This window comes from Vigna umbellata, chromosome 1, assembly GCF_029865625.1.
Source record: "Vigna umbellata cultivar VRB3 chromosome 1, Vumbellata_1.0, whole genome shotgun sequence".
NCBI lineage: Eukaryota > Viridiplantae > Streptophyta > Magnoliopsida > Fabales > Fabaceae > Vigna > Vigna umbellata.
This window is the reverse complement of record NC_142165.1, coordinates 14517915-14537927: the sequence shown is the minus strand read 5'-3', so window position 1 is coordinate 14537927 and position 20013 is coordinate 14517915. Positions and strand designations below refer to the sequence as shown.

General features: G+C 34.5%; 4 protein-coding genes across 10 annotated transcripts; 1 reads left to right on the top strand and 3 right to left on the bottom strand.

The window, feature by feature from the left end:
- Positions 1–1819: 1819 nt before the first annotated feature.
- LOC124832062 (putative serine/threonine-protein kinase WNK11) lies at positions 1820–4075 on the bottom strand. Of its 3 annotated transcripts, none has more exons than XM_088096692.1 (3): positions 3527–4075; positions 2807–3324; positions 1820–2382 (listed from the first exon to the last, which is right to left on the bottom strand). In XM_088096692.1, exons 2-3 carry the CDS (start codon positions 3308–3310, stop codon positions 1993–1995), a joined length of 894 nt encoding a protein of 297 aa, XP_087952818.1. In that variant the 5' UTR covers positions 3311–3324; positions 3527–4075; the 3' UTR covers positions 1820–1992. The 3 variants fall into 3 exon arrangements, with proteins under 3 accessions (XP_087952818.1, XP_087952810.1, XP_087952815.1); XM_088096684.1 differs by having other exon boundaries at positions 2807–3334; positions 3527–4074; XM_088096689.1 differs by having other exon boundaries at positions 2807–3329; positions 3527–4074.
- Positions 4076–4676: 601 nt separating this feature from the next.
- On the bottom strand, positions 4677–6595 carry LOC124832061 (DGCR14-like protein). Its single transcript, XM_047306175.2, has one exon. The coding sequence runs from the start codon at positions 6410–6412 to the stop codon at positions 4907–4909; it is 1506 nt and encodes a 501-aa protein (XP_047162131.2). The 5' UTR covers positions 6413–6595; the 3' UTR covers positions 4677–4906.
- A 2571-nt stretch (positions 6596–9166) lies between these two features.
- Positions 9167–12902, top strand: LOC124832059 (WRKY transcription factor 1-like). The gene is made up of 5 exons (XM_088096672.1): positions 9167–9326; positions 10175–10900; positions 10983–11148; positions 11229–11387; positions 12057–12902. Exons 2-5 carry the CDS (start codon positions 10300–10302, stop codon positions 12649–12651), a joined length of 1521 nt encoding a protein of 506 aa, XP_087952798.1. The 5' UTR covers positions 9167–9326; positions 10175–10299; the 3' UTR covers positions 12652–12902.
- Positions 12903–14136: 1234 nt separating this feature from the next.
- On the bottom strand, positions 14137–17513 carry PAT1 (GRAS family transcription factor). 5 transcript variants are annotated; one of them, XM_047306181.2, is made up of 2 exons: positions 17355–17513; positions 14137–16143 (listed from the first exon to the last, which is right to left on the bottom strand). In XM_047306181.2, the coding sequence occupies exon 2, from the start codon at positions 15978–15980 to the stop codon at positions 14349–14351; it is 1632 nt and encodes a 543-aa protein (XP_047162137.2). In that variant the 5' UTR covers positions 15981–16143; positions 17355–17513; the 3' UTR covers positions 14137–14348. The 5 variants fall into 5 exon arrangements, with proteins under 5 accessions (XP_047162137.2, XP_087952778.1, XP_047162138.2 ...); XM_088096652.1 differs by having other exon boundaries at positions 14137–16958; positions 17355–17493; XM_047306182.2 differs by having other exon boundaries at positions 17344–17488.
- Between the last annotated feature and the right edge of the window lie 2500 nt (positions 17514–20013).

Below are 20013 nucleotides of genomic sequence, written 5' to 3'. Positions count from 1 at the left end.
CAAGAATCGAGTCTATCTAAGTTAATCCTAGGTTAGTATGGTTCAGGTTGAGTCGGACCAAGTCAAGTAGATCAAGTTGAGGTCAAGTTAAATCTACATTAAACAAAGGTTAATTAAGAACGTGTTCTCCTTAATTGAATTGAGACCATATTAATTGAGTCAAGTTGAGCGTGCATCAAAAATGAAGTCAAGTCAGACACATCTCAAACTGGATTGAATAGATTTTGTATTGGGACAGACCGAACTGAACCCACATTAAACTAAGTTAAATTTGACTCACATCAAGTTGAATCATTAAGTTTAAGTCAAGTTGAACCTACATTAACATTTGTTTTAACATAAGTATGTATTTTTGTATGTCAGACTTTTATACCTCTAATATCTAAAAAATAATAAATTAATGTTTCTTAGATTTTGTAAATTAAATTGATTTTTTTAATTTATTAGTTCATTTTGACTCGTTAATTTACTTTTTTAAGTTGAAAGAGAAAACAAAAAATAGTTTAAAAAATTAATTTTTTGTATTATATTATTTGAAAGATACAAATATATAAGAATATTACAACAAATTATCTATACTTACAAAATTATGTTTCAATTATTAATTATGACAAGGTAATTTAATATATAAAAATAATAATTATATTAATTATTTTAATTAGATACATTAATTAATTAAACTTAACTTTTTACATAATTAAATATGCTTTTAAAACTAAAAATACCATTATATATGTAAAAAAAATCTAACGAGCTAACCTCTACTAGGATGGGCTAAGGTTTTATCCTCTTTTTCTCAATGGACCAACGGTCTATCACAGATGCTTTTTTCCTACACCTCCACAAAATTCTCTCCTACAATCCTATATAAAGATAATTCCACTTTTGCCTTTTCTTGATTATATACAATCTGAAAGTCATTTTTAAAAATAAAAAATAAAATCTAAGTTTTAGAATTCAGAAGTCAAAAAATAATTTCCAAATTATATAATTTAGAAACTGTCTTTTTTGGTTTAACAAGTTTAGATTACATAATTTAAAAATAAAAAATAACTTTCAAATTATATAATTAGAAAACTATTTCTTTTTGTCATTTTCTATTTTCAGATTAAAAAATTTAAAAATTATTTTTAGTTTTCCAATTATACAACCTAAAAAGAAAAGATTTCTTTTATAAGCGATGCAGGAGGTACAAACTGCCTAAATCAGATTAGACCAATGATCCTATTTGTCACCCTTAAATAGTTTTATGCACTTTATTTTAACACAGAAGAAGATCTGTTAGCAGAAGGGTATATCAGATTCTTCTGATTCTATTTTCAATCAAATTAAATATAAAAGGAAAATACCAATTGATTTGATTGAGTTTTAACTTAAAACAAAAAACTAATATTTTTGTGATTTAAATTAGATTAGATTTTTATTTTACAAGTTGTTGATTAAAATTTTCAACCTTCAAAAGTTATCAGATAAAGAGACTTATTATAATTTATCAGAGTTATTATCACATTCATCATTTTAATTTCTTGTATATAAATAAAAAAATTACATAACCTTACCACTACGGCACAAATTATTATATATTTATAAGTATAAATATATTATACATACCATACAATAAAATTGTTATGATTAACTATAAACATATAATATTATATTAGGATGAATTTTCAATTTTCAATATGAAATTCAAATCTAACAATCTAGTTGATAATTGTCTGCTTATGATCCAAATGAGCTTGACGACCCATTTTATGACACCCTTCTAACGATTTCAGTGTTGAAGCAAGTAAAACAGAACATGACAGAAACAAATAAGGGAATCCACTGAAAAAGCTGCAACTGGGTTGATTGGCACTTTCAGTCTGTACAATACAGATACAGTGAAACTGGAAAGGAAATGCATCTACTGACCAACTATCAGTATGTAATACGAACATACTTTGATTGGAAGTGAAAAGTTGTTGAATTGGACAAAAGGGTCAGACAATATCAATTTAATGGCGTCGATTCTTCATCATTGTTGAGTTCATAAAAGAAAGGATCCTTAAGGAGATCTGTGGCAGAAGGTCTTGCCCTTGGCTGTGCTATGCACTTCTCAATGAATTCCTTCACCTCTGGTTCTGTGACTTTGCTCAAAGCCTGAGGCTTAATTCCCTTAGTGACCTTTTTGTAGATCTTCGCCACACTGTCACATTCGCTGTAGGGTATCTCCATTGTAACCATTTCAAGCAAACACATTCCAAAAGAGTATATGTCCACCATCTCAGTGTAATCTTCCTCATACAGCTCCGGTGCCATGTATTCAGGTGTTCCTAAAATAGAATGTGCAGCATGGTTCCGTCCCACTATTGCAGCCAATCCAAGATCACCAATTTTCACCTACAAAAAGATGAAAAACCAAGGATCTTTTCACTTTTATGCTCACGTTGTAGTTTCAAAAGTTACTTTCTAGTAATCAATTTCGCATCTAGAGTCTACTAAATTATAAAAAATTGATTCTCAACAAGTATTCTAAAGTTAGATAACAAAACCAGTTGACGAATTAATTTGCATTTTCTTTTTCTGTTCTCCTTTTGTTAACCATGTATGTATGGTTAACTTTGTTCGATCACCTTTGGAAAGCAGAATGCATCTGAAATTTACAATATCTAAGCCGGGAAACCAAACATGCACAAAAGTTAAACCGAATTTTCATCTAACCTGTGAAAAGAAATGAACTGCATTTAAGTTTGGCATGACTGTGTTTCATTTCTTGATATGATTTCAATAGCATGAGAATGAATAATAAGCAAAAGCAAGTAACCTGGCCAATGTTGCCGTTAACGAAGATGTTGCTGCAATTGAGATCCCTGTGAATGATGCATGGATCATGAGTATGAAGATACTCCAACCCTTCAAGGACCTGTTTGGACCACTTCTTGAAAGCCTTAATGGAGACATGGCGGTGCTTCTTGCGGTAATCCCTGAGGTTCCCGGAAGTGCAAATCTCGGTGATGAAATTGATGTTGTGGCGTTCCTCATCCTTCCACACACTGTAACAGACGATGATGTACTTGTTGCTGAGGGTTCTGAGCAACTCAACCTCAGAATGAAGGCGATTGATGAGAACAGGGTCTTCGCTGAAATTCCTGAGCCGAACCTGATTCCACGCCACCTCAATTCCTTCCTCTTGATCAAAAGCTCTGTAAACCTTCTTCACAGCACCACAACCGAGAAGATCGTTGTAACGCCCGAACCTTCCCGTCGGATCAATCTCCACGAACGCCTCCACTTCGGTGTCGCAACTGTTCGACTTCTCTGCAGGCATTTTCAATCTCTCTCCTACACTAAACTAAACAAATTGAAAATTAATCACGAAAGTGAATCATTACACCATTAGCTTCAATAATTTTTAACAACCCTACTTCATTACATCAGCTACCTTACATATATTCTATATTTCTTGGATTGTACAATTTCTGTTACTGCAATGCATGAAAATTAAAGTAGAATAGTGATTTTAAGCGCAAATTGGAAAGGTTACCTTAACAGGTAGCGGTAGGAGAATTGAGAATGTGGGACCTCAAATTGAAACCCTGAAAATGGAAGTGTAGAGATTAAATAGCCGAGAGACGATTGTGGTGGAATTTGTTAGAAGTGGAAATGAATGTATGAGGTGGCAAATGTAGAGGTTCACAAACACAATCCCCTTTCCCTGACACAAAATCGTGATCAAGAGAATCACTGCATCTGAATTCTGAAGGTGTTTTCTTACATTCACGAGGAAGAATGGGGAACACTGCACTCACAGCTAAAGTTTCAGACGAAGCCCGTGCTCAATTGCACCTACAAATTACCAACACTACTTCATTATCTCTTTCTTCCAATCTCTTTCCAAACATCATTACCTCACGATTCTTCCAAATTATCTGTTTTCAAATACCACTCGCCGTCTGCAAAGTGTATGAAAAAAAATGGGGTCAATTAGCTTAAAAGTTGAATCAACGTTGATCTGAAATGTTTAGATCCATTGATTTCTTGTTCTTTCTATATAGCAAAGTTATAGTCTTGGAAGTTTCTTGAGGTGTGTTAATACTTTTTGAAAGTCTACGCACCCTCAAAGTACAATAACCATCACTTTTTTTTTCGTTATACATTTATATAATCTGCTGGCAAAATACCATTGGTTCATCCGTACGGTTTATTAAGGATCAATTGACAAAAATGCTCATCAATGTAATTTTTTGACAGATTTATCAACTTAGTGAGTGACGAACAAACTACTGAAAGGATGGATGAACAAGCAACTGACTTTATCAATGGTCATTTGATAAATGGAACACACCCAGGCCTCTCACAGTCAATGGCTCCCATGGCTTTCTTTGTTGCGATTGGTTGTTTTTGTTTATTTAGAAAGTAAATGAAATTGAAGAACTGAAAAGAGATTTTTGTCATTGCACATTCATCATAACGCAAGCTCAAGTCTCGTACGATAATAACCATCATCTGATTATTACTCTAAAGGGTCATACCATAAAAATACTTATCAAAGTGCCATTTACATCAGTTCATCAGTTCCATGTGAGATTTGGCTACATGACTGGCAACTACACAGATGCATGGTGAAACCAGAAAAAACCTACTTTAATCAAAGAACGTGAAGAAATTATTCAAAAAGAACGAAACCAATCAAATAAACAAAAAGGTCAATAGTAACTTCGTAGTTAATCCAATATACGCGATGCCTTCTGAAGAACTTTTACAAAGAAGATTTTGCACATAGAAAACCAGTAATCGAAGAGTAAGGCTACTAAAAGAATAAACAATCAAGCCGAGGTTACAAAATTCAGTATGCAACGTCTAGATTATTCTCAGATTGTTCTTTCTCTCCAAATGTATACAAGAGTACAATTTAAACACATTATCAAGGGGGAGGATTGGAGTCTTCTCTAACAGATGGAGACATGGAAACCGTGCTCCCATCTCTATCAACCCTTGACACACTTCTACCAACAGTTCTAGGAGTAGACAAAGCAGGAGTAGAACCACGGTAACTTGCTCGAAGCGTTTCATCAACAGAGGACGAGGACTTGGCAAATGCATTCCTTACAAACTTCTGTGCAGCAGGAGACAGCATACGCATGCTTGGGCTAGCACTCCCGCCTCTAACCCGTGATGCCAATGGGGGCTTATGAAACATCTTTGACCTTTCCCTGAGCTTCCGTGCAGCCTCCCTGGAAAGAGCGTGTGCCTTAGCATCTCGCACCGGTGCAGAAGGAATCTTGTAATGAGGTCCATCAGCACTACCACCAATATCAAGCGGTGTATCCTCCTGGTCCAACCTCAATGGAGTCCCCTCAATTTCTCCCCAAGTGATAAAGGGGGATTCATCTACACCAGGTGCAGGGGATGGTGTCTTAACATAGCTATAACCATTATCAGCTTTTTTCTCAGATTCCAAATAAAATGGATTCGGAGTCTTCCTCAAATCCTCCAAATCATACTTCTGCAACCTATCCCCATCTCTGAGAGACATAGGGGCCGGTGTAGCACCGGCAACAGGCGTATAAAGCACCTCCACAGTACCATCATCTTTCGGCCTAGAATCCATCATTTTACCATGAAACCTAGTGTTCCCACGATTGATCTCTTTAGTGGCAGCTTTAATTCTAACAGCCATCTCCTCCTCAGTCAGGGGAACCTCACCACGATCAGCGGGATGATACATCAACAAATTCTTGGCAGTGTAATTCCACCCTTCAAGGGTACTCGGAGGCTGATAAGAAGTTCCATATCCATCGGTAATTCTATCCCTCTTCACATCCTCAATTCCCTTCACATCCTCGTTCAAATACCCAAACTTGTCTTTCCTCTTCCTATTCACTTTCTCTAAAATCTTGGAAAAGCTATGATTGTCCTCACTGGTATACCTCCTAAGAAATTGATCGAGACCAAGCGAAGTATCAACTCCACCGTCATTATTCTCCCCCTCTTTAACCTCCGGGATTAAACCAGGCGTTTGTGGGGGCTTTCCGTCAAATTCATCCAAAGGTGTGAAATTTCTAACGAAGGTGGAACCGGGGGTGTGGGAGGCGGTTCTAGAAGTATCGTTGGGATTGGTTACCTTTGATGCGCCAGCGCGGCGCTCGAGGATCTTCAATTGAGCCTCGCGAATGACGACGGGGTCGCCGGTTTTTATGGCTTCGAGCCAGTCGAGGCGGTCGCGGAGCTTCGAGATGTCGGGGAAGTAGTCGCGCTCGATGATCTTCTCCAACGCCTCCACGTAAGTGTCCTCGTCCAGAACCCTAGAGTTCTTCGCACTCGACGACGACGACGATGTTGGATCATTAGGGTTTTGCACCGACACCTGCGAAATCGAAGGAGAAGGCGACGACAAGTGGAGCGGCGAGTGTCCTGGGGATTGAAGCATTTTGCTGAGGGTAAAGTAGAGCGATTGATTGAAGGAATTTGGGATTGCAAGTTCAAAAGTTGAAGCTTTTAGGGTTAGGATTTGACGGTATTGGGTAGAAGATGATTTTCTGGTTCAACACAGAGACGAAGCAATACGGGAACTTGGAACAAATTTCCCAAACCGTGTTTTTCGTTTTATGAACACATCAATCAATATTTATCTTTTCAATCTTCAAAACAAAAATCTTGGTTTTAATCTTTTTCATAAATATATTTAAATTGATTTTAATATCCAAATTTATATTTATCGTAATATAAATATATTATCTTTTGTTATCTAAATTATTTGCCAACATGCAATTAATTTATTAAACTTTATGGTACAATAATAAAAAAAAATCACTAACAGAATTATCATAAATATCAAAGTTAAATAGTATAAAGTACAATTAAATCTAGGTTGTGTAAGTTTTTTGTACAATAAAAGTATAAATTGCCATATAAATTATTTTTAATTTCATTTTAAAAACATTGCGAATGATTTCAGTAGATAAAAGATTTTGTTATTGGTAAATATTCTTAATATAAATAGAAGATATTTAAATATTACTAACAGAAATTTGAATAAGATTTTGACATGGAATAGAATGTGATTATATAACGTTTTCTCCTACTCTGAACACAATAAAAACTGTTATTAATTAATTAGAGTTTTAATATTTCCAATAACTCTTTTATTGTTGTTACCAGAATTAAAGAAGGAGTAACTTCATAAATTTTTATTTTAAAAATGAAACTAACATAATCAAACATTATTATCTAACTTCTATAATTAGTACGGATAATTAATGGGGAAGGATACTTAATAAAATTATCCCAATTTTATGAATAAAATTTAAACTTATAATATGAAAATTATTAAAAAAATTCTTTACAAGAAAATATCAACTACAAAAAAAAAAGGAAATATAATTATATAAAATTTTAGATAAAAGATTACACAGGAATGACTAAAAACAAAAAAGAGTTAACAAAAACCATAAACAGTAGAGTTTTTCTTCTTGTACTCCCGTAATTTCTAATTGCACTCTCTCATGATTTTTCAATTCCATTTTCGAATAATCTTTCTGAAATTTATGAAACAATATTTCAGAACAAAATTTCTAGAACATCATTTTTAAAATAAGTTTTCATGAACAATAAAATGTATTATGGAATGATTTTTTCAAAATAAAATTTTCAGATCAAACTTATATATTATACATTTTAAAACGAGTTTTTAAGAATATATGAAATATATGAATTGTATTCCAAAAAAATATTGTTGAATTAAATTTTCAAAACAATTTTTTTTAGAACATAAATAATAATTTTTGAGATGAGTTTTTTTTAATGAACTCTCTTTCGACAAATATTGTAGTGGAGAATGTAGATCCAACCAGCATAAATAGTGACATAAGGTAGTGAGAAGGATATTTTAGTCTTTTTCTTTATTTTAAGATACAATTAGTAGTAATGAAAAAAGAGAGTCTTAAAAGTGTTTTAGACTCTTACTATTTACACTTTTTCTCTAAATGCACCCTATTTTAATTCTTTCACATGACATAATTATTCTTATATTTCGTTTCTTGTTTCATCTGTTTAGAAAGTTCTTTTATGAGATGTTAAAAATATAAGATATGTTCTGAAAAGTCCTTTTCCAAATGCTAAGAACATAAAATAGTTTATCAAAAGTACATTTTTCAATGTAAAAAGAGCTATGTATATAAGGAGGTAATTTTTGAAGCATTCATTTTTTTAAATATTCTTTTTATCGTCACATTTTATAAAATAATTTTTTATATGTAAAGAAAATAAAATATACACTTAATCCACGAAAATTTTAAAAAAATTATTTAGAAAGTACATCATATAGAAAATCCTTAGGTTTCAGAATACATTGTTTTTAATTTCCAGAACACGTTTTTATTTACTTAACATTTTAGAGAATAGTTTTCCGAAGATAAAACAATGTTTCAGAAAATATTTTTCAAGAAAGTAATACTTCTTTAAACACTTTTATTTCTTTTCACATTTTGAAATATACCTTTTCAAAATATATTTCATCTTGTTAACATTATGAAACTAAACATAAAACAAAATAGAAAAAATAAGAATACCTTAAAATAAATTTAAATATATTTTTAACTCTTAAACTTTGATATAAAATTAAAATTTATTTATTTAAAACTTTAACGATGTCTAAATTTTGAAACAAATTTTAAAAATTAATAGATATAATCTTTTTAATTTAATTTATCAAACTTTTTTATATGTTCTCTATTTCATATTAATATTTAAACTATTTATATGATTTAACATATTTTAATGTCAATAGAAAAATACATTAAATATATTAAAAATATTTAACATTATTGAGTGAAAATAATTGTATATATTATTTTTTAAATTTAAAAATCAAAATACATCCAAATTTCTTATCCAAATCGAAAGAATTAAAACAATCTAACTTTTCTAAAATAAAAGAAAAGGTGGTGCATTTAATAAAACAGGCCCAATTGGTGAATGTAGCCCAGAAGAGAGTGTTGTGGTGCGGTTTGGGAGAGAGAAGGAGAACAAGAACCGTCGATTGAAGACTTGACAAATGAAATGAAAGCACAGAAAAGCATATTCTATGTGTGTGTATGTCAGCGTGTCACTTTAAAATTAATAACAGCAGAGAGAGAGAGAGTGGACTTTTGTTACCTTTTGCCTTGTTTTTTGGGTCAATTAAATAAGGATGTTACATTGGACTCACTCCCATTGCATTGCTTCCTTCCACCCAAACCCACAACATCAACAACAACGTTTTCTTCTGCTCTGCAACAAATAAACACTTCTTTACTCAACTCAACTCTCTCTTCTCCAATTTCGAGATTCTTCTTCTTTTCCGGGTAAGTCATCTCTTCCCACGTGCAATCTTTCTCTTTATAGTCCCCACAACCCAATTTCTCCCTTTTCTATTCACCCCCTTTTTCATCTCAAGCTACTAAAACCGATGTGGGACTTTTTTCTGGGTTAAGGGATGTTTCCAGAGAAGCTAGAATACCCAGTTTTTTTTGGGACTCCAGGAAATGGATTAATCCTCGCTCTGCTCTCTTTCCACTGATTTCCTTCTCTGGGTTAATTTCAGAAACGGAATAAAGAATAAGTTATCTCTAAATGTTTTGTTTGCAATTGGATTGTTTAACTGATAATTCAGTAGAGTATGGTATGATCTTGAAGTAGGTCCTGGGAATTAAATTTTTGCATGAGATTCGAGCTTCTGTGAATTGGAAATTATTATGGCTTTAATTATGCGTGTGTGTGTTTGTATGTGCATCTATGGCGTTAGGACTCCGATTTGGAATATTTAGATATAATATTTGGTTTATCATGGCTGAATGAATGATTTCGTATGTTTAAAGTGAGTTTCATATTGCTGCTGCTTCTAATAAAAGTTGGGTTTTTTAGCATCAGCTGTTTAGCAAGTAAAAGTGGAAAGAGGAAGTTTTTATTAGAAAAAGAAATTGTTAATTATTACCTGGGAAAAACAATAAGTGACGGATTTTTTTTTTTTCCAACGAAAACTTTCCGCAATTTTTGCCTCAGAACAGGGTTGACATTAACATAACTGGTAAAAAGTTCAACAAAGGAACCTCGGATGAAACAGCAAATTTCCCGACCCACTGTTCATGCTGTAGCTGTTACTGATATTTCTGTCACATGGAACTGGAACCTAAGTTTGTATTTTTTCTTGTAGCTTTTCAAATGTGTCAGGTCTGAACAGCCACAAGCCCACATTGCTTAGCCATCATTCAAGACATTCATGGAAGCAGTTAGTGAAACTAGACCTATTTCCTTCTGATTTATAAGAAACAGGTTCACATGGTTTCTTCAGACAAAAGTGAAGATCAAAATACCCCTTCTGATAAATTGCAGCATAGAGCGAGTCCTGATAGTGATGTTACATTGTCTCAAGGTCATGATACTAAAAATGATCTGTCCAAACCAGAGGGAGCCACAAGTATTCCTTCTGCTGTAGCTAAAAATGAAGAGGGGAAGGACTCCGATGCTACTGCCTGTGCCCTGGAATCAGATCAAGAAGGAAGCACGTGCTCATTACCACCTGAGAAACATTTGCAGAGCCCTGATACTCTTTTGAATGAATTGCCTCCATTGCAATCCAGTCAGGAAAGTCCCTCTATAATACGTGAAAAGGTATCTAAAGATGGCTATAACTGGCGAAAATATGGTCAGAAACATGTCAAGGGGAATGAATTTATAAGGAGCTATTACAAGTGTACATATCCAAACTGCCAGGCAAAAAAGCAATTGCAGCAGTCTAATAATGGGAACATCACAGATTGTGTTTCTATCGGACAGCATAATCATCCTAGGCCTCAATTGAACTCCACAGTATCAGTTGAGTGTGTTTTACCGGTTGTTGAACAAGCAGCACGCAAACCCTTGTTAGCCAATGTGAAAGGTGAGCGGTAAACATTGTTAGTACTTTAGTATATGCTTTCATAGAAAAGATCTTAATGCATTTTATTACATCATTCATGAAGACAAAACATCCGTTGAGCAAGGATGCACGTCTCAACAAATCAAGCCTTTACAGTCCTTTCCGACTGTAAAAGTGTCCCCAGTTAATGAGTTGAAAGCTGCACATTTACAATTGTCTAAGGCAAAGAATCAGATTCATGACAACGAAGATCCTGAGTCAAAGCGACTGTACGTTGTTATCACTATGTTTTAAAATGTGCTGATATGCATGCGTGACTAACCTTTAATGCCAAATTGGTATCATGCAGGAAGAAAGACAATAGTAATGTTGATGCCACTGGAATTACCATGTCAACTCGTGAATCTCGTGTTGTTGTTCAGACTTCAAGTGAGGTTGATTTGGTAAATGATGGGTATCGCTGGCGCAAATATGGGCAGAAGCTAGTTAAAGGGAATGCAAACCCAAGGTACATGTTAAATTTTCATTTCAAATACAGTCGTATTTTCTGCTATTGTAAGGGTTAGAATGTGTCTTATATTGATCCACAGTATCTCATTTTGCCTTGGATGAGCTAGCCTGAAACCTTGTCGCCACCAATTAATTTCATTAGCTATAGAGTAATGATCTCTTTGAGATATTCTTTGCCTGCTTGAAAGCAACAGGAAGTGGTTATAGTATTTTCTTCTATATTATTTCCAAAGTATGTTCCACATGCACTTTTTGTAAGATTTTAATCTCTAGTCCACAGAACCAGTAGTCTCAATATCATGGTTTTAACCATGATATAGCAGTCCTAACCTGATTTTGAAATGCAAGCAAAACTCATGAATGTTTGAACATAGATGAACAATTTTATTACAAGTATCGTGTTTCTTAAGGATAAAAAGAAAGCAATTGAAATTGTATCAATACAGCTCCTGTTCTGAATTAGTATATTGGGAATAACAACTCTTTCAGTCCAACTGCATCCTCTTCTCTAGCTGGTTAAACTTGTCAAGTTACCTCTTCTCGTTCAGGTTGCACGGTTTTTAGGTGTTTATGTGCTCTCTCTATTCCTCTGTGCTCTGAGCTTTACATGGACACATCATTCACAAATGTTTTAATTTAATGTGATTGGATTTTCTCTCCACTGCAGAAGTTATTATCGATGCTCAAATCCTGGATGCCCTGTCAAAAAGCATGTGGAAAGGGCCTCTCATGATTCAAAAATTGTAATAACTACCTATGAGGGACAACATGATCATGAACTCCCCCCTGGAAGGACTGTCACTCATAATGCAGCTACAAATACTCACACAACGACCATGAATGGCAAGGCAGGAACCAAATCTGAAGATACTGCTGTTAATAGAGGGGAACAAACTGGCTTGAGCTCAGCAAGCAAATTAACAGAGCAACTAAATGGCAAGTCAACTACTAAGTCAAAGGTCGGTGATATTGTTGAGTTTGGCGTGAGCAGTCTTTCTAATGAGGGTCCTAAAATTAAATTAAGTGAGCAACAGCAAAAAGATAACTCAGGTACTAAAGACGATTCTGTCAGCAATGATGTTATATGCCATTCTAGTTCTGGAGTTCCGTGTAGATCCAATGAACAGCTGAAATGTGAGGTAAAACCTTTATCAGAAGGAACTAAGGATTGCTTTAACAAGGTTGCCATTCATGATACCTCCAGTACAGAAAGCGAATTTAATAAGCAATCAGCAGCTGATGCAGAACCGGTCCGAAGCTAAATTTGCAATATTTTTGAAGCTGCAGATGGTTACAGAAGAGTATAAATATTTGACTATGACATAGGCTTGACAGATATATTGTGGGATTATAATTCCTATCTCTACTCTAACCTTCACTTTACTCTTCTTCTAGCTCTCTCATTGTCTTTGGGCAGTTTGACTAAATATGCAAATTACAATTAATACTACATTGGATATCAAACTTGTATACCATTATTGTTGGAGTTAAATAAGATTTACATTTTCGTACACATGTATCTAAAATTCTAATATATCGTTGAGCATACTCAGTCATTCAGATGTAATTCTTGTTTTGTACCTACTAATCCTTCAATCTCCTTTCTTGTTGTAAATTAGAAGTGCATTGCAGAATTTTAGTAGTTGAATATAGCTGAAGCTATTTCATACGCTAAAATGTGAGTGTTGGTGCAGTGGTTTAGGTTCATTCTTTAATGTCATGTTCAATGACAGCTGAATAGAACAGGATATTGGTTGGTATTTTGTCATTTATCGAAAGGTGAAATAGACATTATTATATGTTTTGGAGCTTAGAAACTGAATATATAAAGAGTCAACCTCTCATACATTGTCCAAGTAAACGAGAAGACTAATTGGTGTCAACTTTGGAGGCTGATAAAAAAGTTTATGGTTCCATTACGTTTAAGCTCATTCTTGAAGTCTAGGAGATAATGAGAAGGTTTCTTCTTAGACATCCGTTTATGATTTTTATTTTGACTTTCACCTCTCTTGGTACTGAATTGAAAATACAGAAAGAGTTTCATCTTACAAGCCAGAGAAAACCTTCCTGAAAAAATTGTCTATATTTATAATGTCACTTTACCCTTTCGAATTTATGCAATTCTCGTATTTGGCACTGATATTATTTTGTCAAGTCCACCTTTACAAGTTATGTTCGAGTAAGTCAGCTTGCAAGAAATTCGTTCTTCCTTCACAAAGCGACACTTGCAAATGTTGAGGTCCCCTGATGATGAAAGCCACATCCTCTTTTCAATGATATAGTATTTTTCCTGTAAAATGAAAATTCTTTCTGTAGAAGGACACAAGAATTTTCCTTCATATTGGTCCACCAAAGCAACGATCACACCCGCATAACCCCTTTAATACGCAGACCCTGGACCAATAAAAGGAGTGACTGTGCAAAGTTAATCTTAGTCCCATTGCCTACCCTCTTCCTCACAGAATAAAGATAAATTTTAAACTCTGTCGTAGTTGTGTTTTTTCTTTCAGTAAATAACTAGTTATCTTAAATGAAGGCAGCTGGGCTGTTTTATTAATTTAATCCTAACGCTTAAAGCAAAACATGTAATAAATTATATGGACAACAATGTTTGATAACAGGATAGCATAGCTTCAAAATGGCACTCTTATGATATATTCTACAATTGGGGTGCTCAGAATTCAAAATATTCTAAGTCTAAGTATATTATTTAACCATTGGGGTGCTCAGAATTCAGGGGCCAGAAAAGATTTTGAAATGACAGATTAATATTGCTTAAAGAGAAAATTTGTACCTACAATTTCTTTGGAAATGCTTGAAACAGAAAATAGACTATTAGATTGGATTTAATGTCGACAACTTTCTCATTAACTTTTACAGTAATGGAACAGAAAATGAAGAGGCATAGGTTCTTCTTTGCACCCTGTCAAACTTGCAGGAGTCACATATTACCCATGTCTCATTTCCATGCGCAAGAAGCAACCAAATCTCTATTCATCCAACCCAGATACAGAGCTCCATCTCTCTCTTCAAGTCTATATCTATTACTGTAGTTCTCAAGCAATTTCTTGATGGTACCATTCACCAGTGAACTCAAAGGGTAAGGAGTGAAACCGGCCATTGCAAATCTTGACCTCCACTTCCCAAGCACCTCATGCCGTTCCACCCTCTCAACCCCTTCACAAGCTATGATGTTAACCAAATCTCTTGCCAAACAATGCTGCTCAACATTGATTCTCTCTTTATGAATTCTAGGAAGAGTAACATCTATTGACTCAAACATTGCTGTGTAATAGTCCAGAGTTTCAAGGAAACGAGGAAAGAATGCAGCAGTGTTTGTGTTAGATTCCTGCTCAACAAGTGTCACCACCTTCGGCGATAGGCTCCTAACCAACCTCAACAACCTATCCCTGTGATTCTGTGTACTCACACTTTCATCTGGCATGTGATGTAGCATGAATGCAAAATTCACAGCCAGAGCTTCCCCCGGTCGAACTCCAAGGTTGTGTAGTTGAACATCACAGCCAGAGATAGCTGCAGCATGAAATTCAAACGGCACCTTAAAATGCTCAGCAAGCTTTGATAACCTCCTTCCCACTATGTGCAGTCCACCACCGCGGGCATAAGCTGATTGTGAGTCATCAATACCTGTAATCCGAATGTGGGGTGGCCCTCCAGGTCTAGCTGCAAAAGCCTGAATTAAAGTTATCCACTGGCTTCCTTGACCGATTTGGAAATCGATTATGTGCACCCTTTCTTCATCTTTCATAGCTTCTGCAATGGCTCCATTTGCAGACATGTACCCGAATTTGAAGTAGGGGCAAACCTCATACAGTATGTGCATGTAGGAGAGAAGCTCAGCACTCTCTGGTTCTTTGCATCTTAAAGCTTTGTATATCGAACTCCCAGAAGCAGCCAATCGTGCAACAAGTCCTTCCAGCATGTATGCTCCCAACCGTTGAATTGGATCGCCAGAAACTGACACCATCTGCCTTAGTTCATCCATCAGCCACTGTGCCATAAGCAAATCATTGTCTGCAATGGCTTTGGCACATGCAACAAGGATGTGCTTCAGGTTTTTGCTAGAAATTGCCACCATTGTTTGTCTCCAGCTGTCCATCTCAAGTGAAGCAAAGTTGTTTCCATTGCTTATGGCACTGTCGTAACTATCAAGATTATCAGAGTCAGGGCCAAGCATTACACTTTCCAACTCTCTCAGTTTGTGCTTGAAGCTGCTTAAATCATCGGTTATGCAGGAGCCACTCAATGGAGAGCCATAGGCATTCTCAGGAGAATGATACTGGTCAGGTGGATATGACTGAGAGTCATGCTGTGATATGGGGCTACCATTAGGTGAGAAACTAACAGTTGAAGGAGAGTTGTAAAGGGTGAAACTGCCAGCTACAGAGGATGATTCCAATGTACAGTAAAGTTCAGAAGAACTTGGAGTTGAAAAGTGAGTTCCATGGCTTCCACCATGGTAATATAGCTGTTGATTAAGGTTCCCATACTGCGGCAAGCAGTAGGCTTCAATTTGTTGTAATGGTTGATAGTACATGCTTGAACTTCTATGTTGCTCTGATGCCTGCATTATAACTGCTGTAGTAGTTCAAGTGATCTCTTTCAGATTGTACCTTGAAGCAGAACAATGGACAATAGTGGCCTAGAGATAGCTGTTAATTGATCCTCATTGCAACATAACAGATATGGCCCTGAATTGTTCAGGTTCTCTTCTTATTAACATGATCTTCTGTCTGCGTGGAAATATCCCAGCATCAGTTTTATCATATTCAGTTGCAGCTTGCAACTTACATACAATGAATAGAACAGAGAGAAAGCTACAGCTCAAATATTCAGTTCATGGGAACGGAATTTAAGGACAACTTTTTCAGGTCCTACAGAAATTAGGAGTTTAGAGTCAGCGCACTGTTTACATTAGTCTACTTTTTTGTTTCTTCTCTTCTTCTTCTACCGTGTATTATCAACTTGACTCTCATACCAAGTCAAACAATCTGCTTATTTTTTTTTTATCACAAAAGAATGAAGAACAAACTGGGATCAATCAGTGAGAATTTCCGAGAAACATCACAGTTGACCAATTCTAAAGATTACAGATTTTTCTCCGCCAGAAAGAAAGAAAAATACTTTTGAAATTTCCAGAATTAAACAAAAGAGAAGGGCATGTTTATTCGGAAAGGGAAAGGGGATTATCAAAACATGAACATCAGATTTCAATAAAAATGTAAAAAATAAGACGCGAAAAATGTACATGGCCCCACATATGGTTGAATTAGTTTTCATGAATGAAGCTAGCCATTAGAAACAACTGCAGAATTTAAGGGAAAATCCTCAGCCAAATCTAATGAAAATATAATGTTGTGAAGAAAATTTCCGATTCTGCTTGATTAATTCATTTCAGTACTTTGAATTTGGCTGAGCTGAAAGAAGAAAGCTTTAAATTTCGGTCAGAACAGATGTCTAAAACACAAAAAGCAGAAACAGCAAACGGGAAGTACTTTCCTTTTGTTGTTTAATGAAGTTACACAGATATTCTTTGGCCAATATTCACCTATACAAGGCAAGGTTAATCAAGCTATCACTATACATAAATCATAATTTATGTCATAAGCACATAGGTTAACAACAAAATGCACATCAACTCATGATTAGAACTGGAAATTAAAGTTCTCTTCTCACTGCATGATTTGGTTAAGAATCAACTAAAGATTAGAAAAAGGGAGATATACATTTCTGTAAAATCCATTCACATCCTGACATAAAAAACAGAAATGCTAAAACACTGGAACTTCTTAAAGTTCAAGGGCAAGAAGTATGAGCTTAATATACTTTACTTCACAAACCCTTGTAAATAAGTGAAGACAAACCCAGAAGCAAACTTTCAAGGAAACTATGAAGCCAATGGCTTCAGTTTGAGAAGATTTTGAACATTATACCATTTCCTTACCAAGATTTGAGAAAATTGCAGGGTTGGAAAAGCACAGTGAACTAGAATCTCACAGCATGTGGGAGTGTAGTAGAAGACAAGGCTATTCCAGTGAAGAAAAAACTACTCAGAAAGCATTGGTTGGTGTTAATATGATGCTCGGTGACAACTCTTTTTATTGAAATGACAAGAGCACCCTTTGCTATCAGTTTGCTTGGTCAAATACAGCCATCAATGCCACCCTTACAATTATGTCTCACATCACACGTGGCCCTCTTTGAGTGAGTTAGCATTAGCTGCTTCACTTCAGTTTCCTTTTCAATCCATCTACTTTCCCATTCATTTTTTCTAAGACCATTACTATCATTCTTTTCTAAGAAAAACCTTGTATTAAATGTAAAAGAAATAAATACTGGTATTGTATGTATAATTTTTCTATACCACACAACTGAGTTTCTTCCACTATGGTCACAATCGACTTTCATATCACCAGTAGACTTTTTTTTCGAAAAAATTTATTAGGAAGAGATTACATGTGATATGATTTTAATCTATATAAGGAATTAGACAAATGATTAACAAGATATTCATAAATTTCTCTGATTTCACAGTGGAAATCATTGCTGGATAATAGGGTATTGAATACTCTGAATAGTGTCATATAATAAGGATTATTATATAGATTAATGTTCAGTATTATACGTAAACAATATATACAATGATGATGATGACTAGGTTTGCAAGTGCATCCATCCAGGGTGGTTTAGGTGGACAGATATCTCTTGCACGACATGTATGGGCAATGACATCATATAAATGGCATGCTCAACTCATCAATGGATTGTAATTTACTATTATTTTAGCTATAAAATCTTGTATTGTTAGTGTTATTTGAGAGTTTCTGTTCATCATAGATGGAGGATACACCACTGGGGTCCCCAAACTGTTCATTAAAAATTAGAGTATGAACTGCTTAATATACAATTTTCTATACCACTACATTAGCCCTTTGTGCTGAAAAAGATGCATCTACTTGCATTATATAGAAATTACCAGAAAAATCCAATCTTTGATTTGGGAAATTTTAAGAGTGATTGTTTAGCTAAAACACTGTTTCAGTAAGTTGTTTGAAAATAAAAGAAAAATAACAGAGAAACAGTTTGACATGAAATTGGTGATCGTACCTCAAACTAAACACCATAAATTAAGATTTAAAAAGATATTTACCTTTATTTTAACATTAATTTCCTTAATATCACAGATTAAGTTCCAAAGATAAATTCAACAAACAGTCTGCAAAAGGAATGCAGGGGACTACAGTAGCATATTTCTTTGCAGGATATCAGCAAATGAAAAGCAATAAAATAAGAACTAGAAATCAATATAGAAATTCTGGAAGAGGATTCACACTGTGGAGAAAATATGTAAAGCAATATGGTATTTGATCTCATGAAAAGGAAACATTATATCCTAATTGTTCTCTAATTTTCAAACAGTCACCCTTTGATCCCAGCAAAACTATCATTCTTGGTCATTTAAATAAAATGGACCAACTTACTTTTGCACTATGTTTTGATAAAAGTTGGAAATATGTTTTGAACTTCAGAAGTACAATGATTTCTGACTTCTCCTATATGATATGCAAACATACAAAGTAAGAGGAACCAAAGAGCACAGAACCTATATAGAGTTATAGGAAAAAACAGTGTAACACAGTAACCCAACTTAGCAGCAGATTAAATGTTTCTAACACAGTAACAAACAGTGTAGAAACGATGAATTCAACTTCCCTCAAGTGAAAAAGTATATAAAGTGGTTTATCTACTCTTGATTAGAATTGAAATAGCATGTAATCATAAGGTATTTCTAGTTAAAACTGAGTAAATACACTCTTACTTTATCACTTTAGACACTTTTTCACTTTAGATGTATCAGTAAGCATAGCCTGACTTACACAAAGTGCATGTCTGCAATTAAAAGCATGCTCATCCTCCAGCAAAATCTAGGTTGGGAAGTGACAAATCTGTTGTATTCATTAGTTTTCATTGCATTGGATCTTGTGTACATGTTAATTTGATTTGATTAGATTCACTTTTTATTTCAGGTGCTTCTAATATTTCTTAAAAAAAAGTGTTTATAAATATATAAGTGTTGAGTGAATAATGGTTGAGATTGAAAGACTTTGGAGAGAGAAAAGAGAAGCTTACATTAAAGGCAATGGAATCAATGATGTAAGAAGTAGTGCCTTACACTTCAGCTAACATGCACTTGATCCCTTTCTATCTAATTTAACGTTTTTAATTTATTTTTTTTAAAACCCTTTTATTTATTTATAATATATTTATTTCGCTTGTTGCACTTATTCTCTTTCATAATCCATTGAACTTATCTAGAAAACATCTATTAGAATCTCTAAAGCTTTAAAATAATCACTACCTCTTATCCCAATCCAATCAGAAATTATAATGATGTTTTCCATGGAAAGTTACAACCTCAAATTATTTAAGAGTGCGCATTCTTGGACCATATCTTCCATAATTGCGTCTTCAACTTATTAAAACAAAAAAGGATTGGACGATAAGTGCAACAAGATAGATCAAGTGAATTTAAATAATACCTCATAATTGTTAATGTTTGATAGTGGGTCAAGAACAATTTTTCACTCTTCATCGTTAGTTTT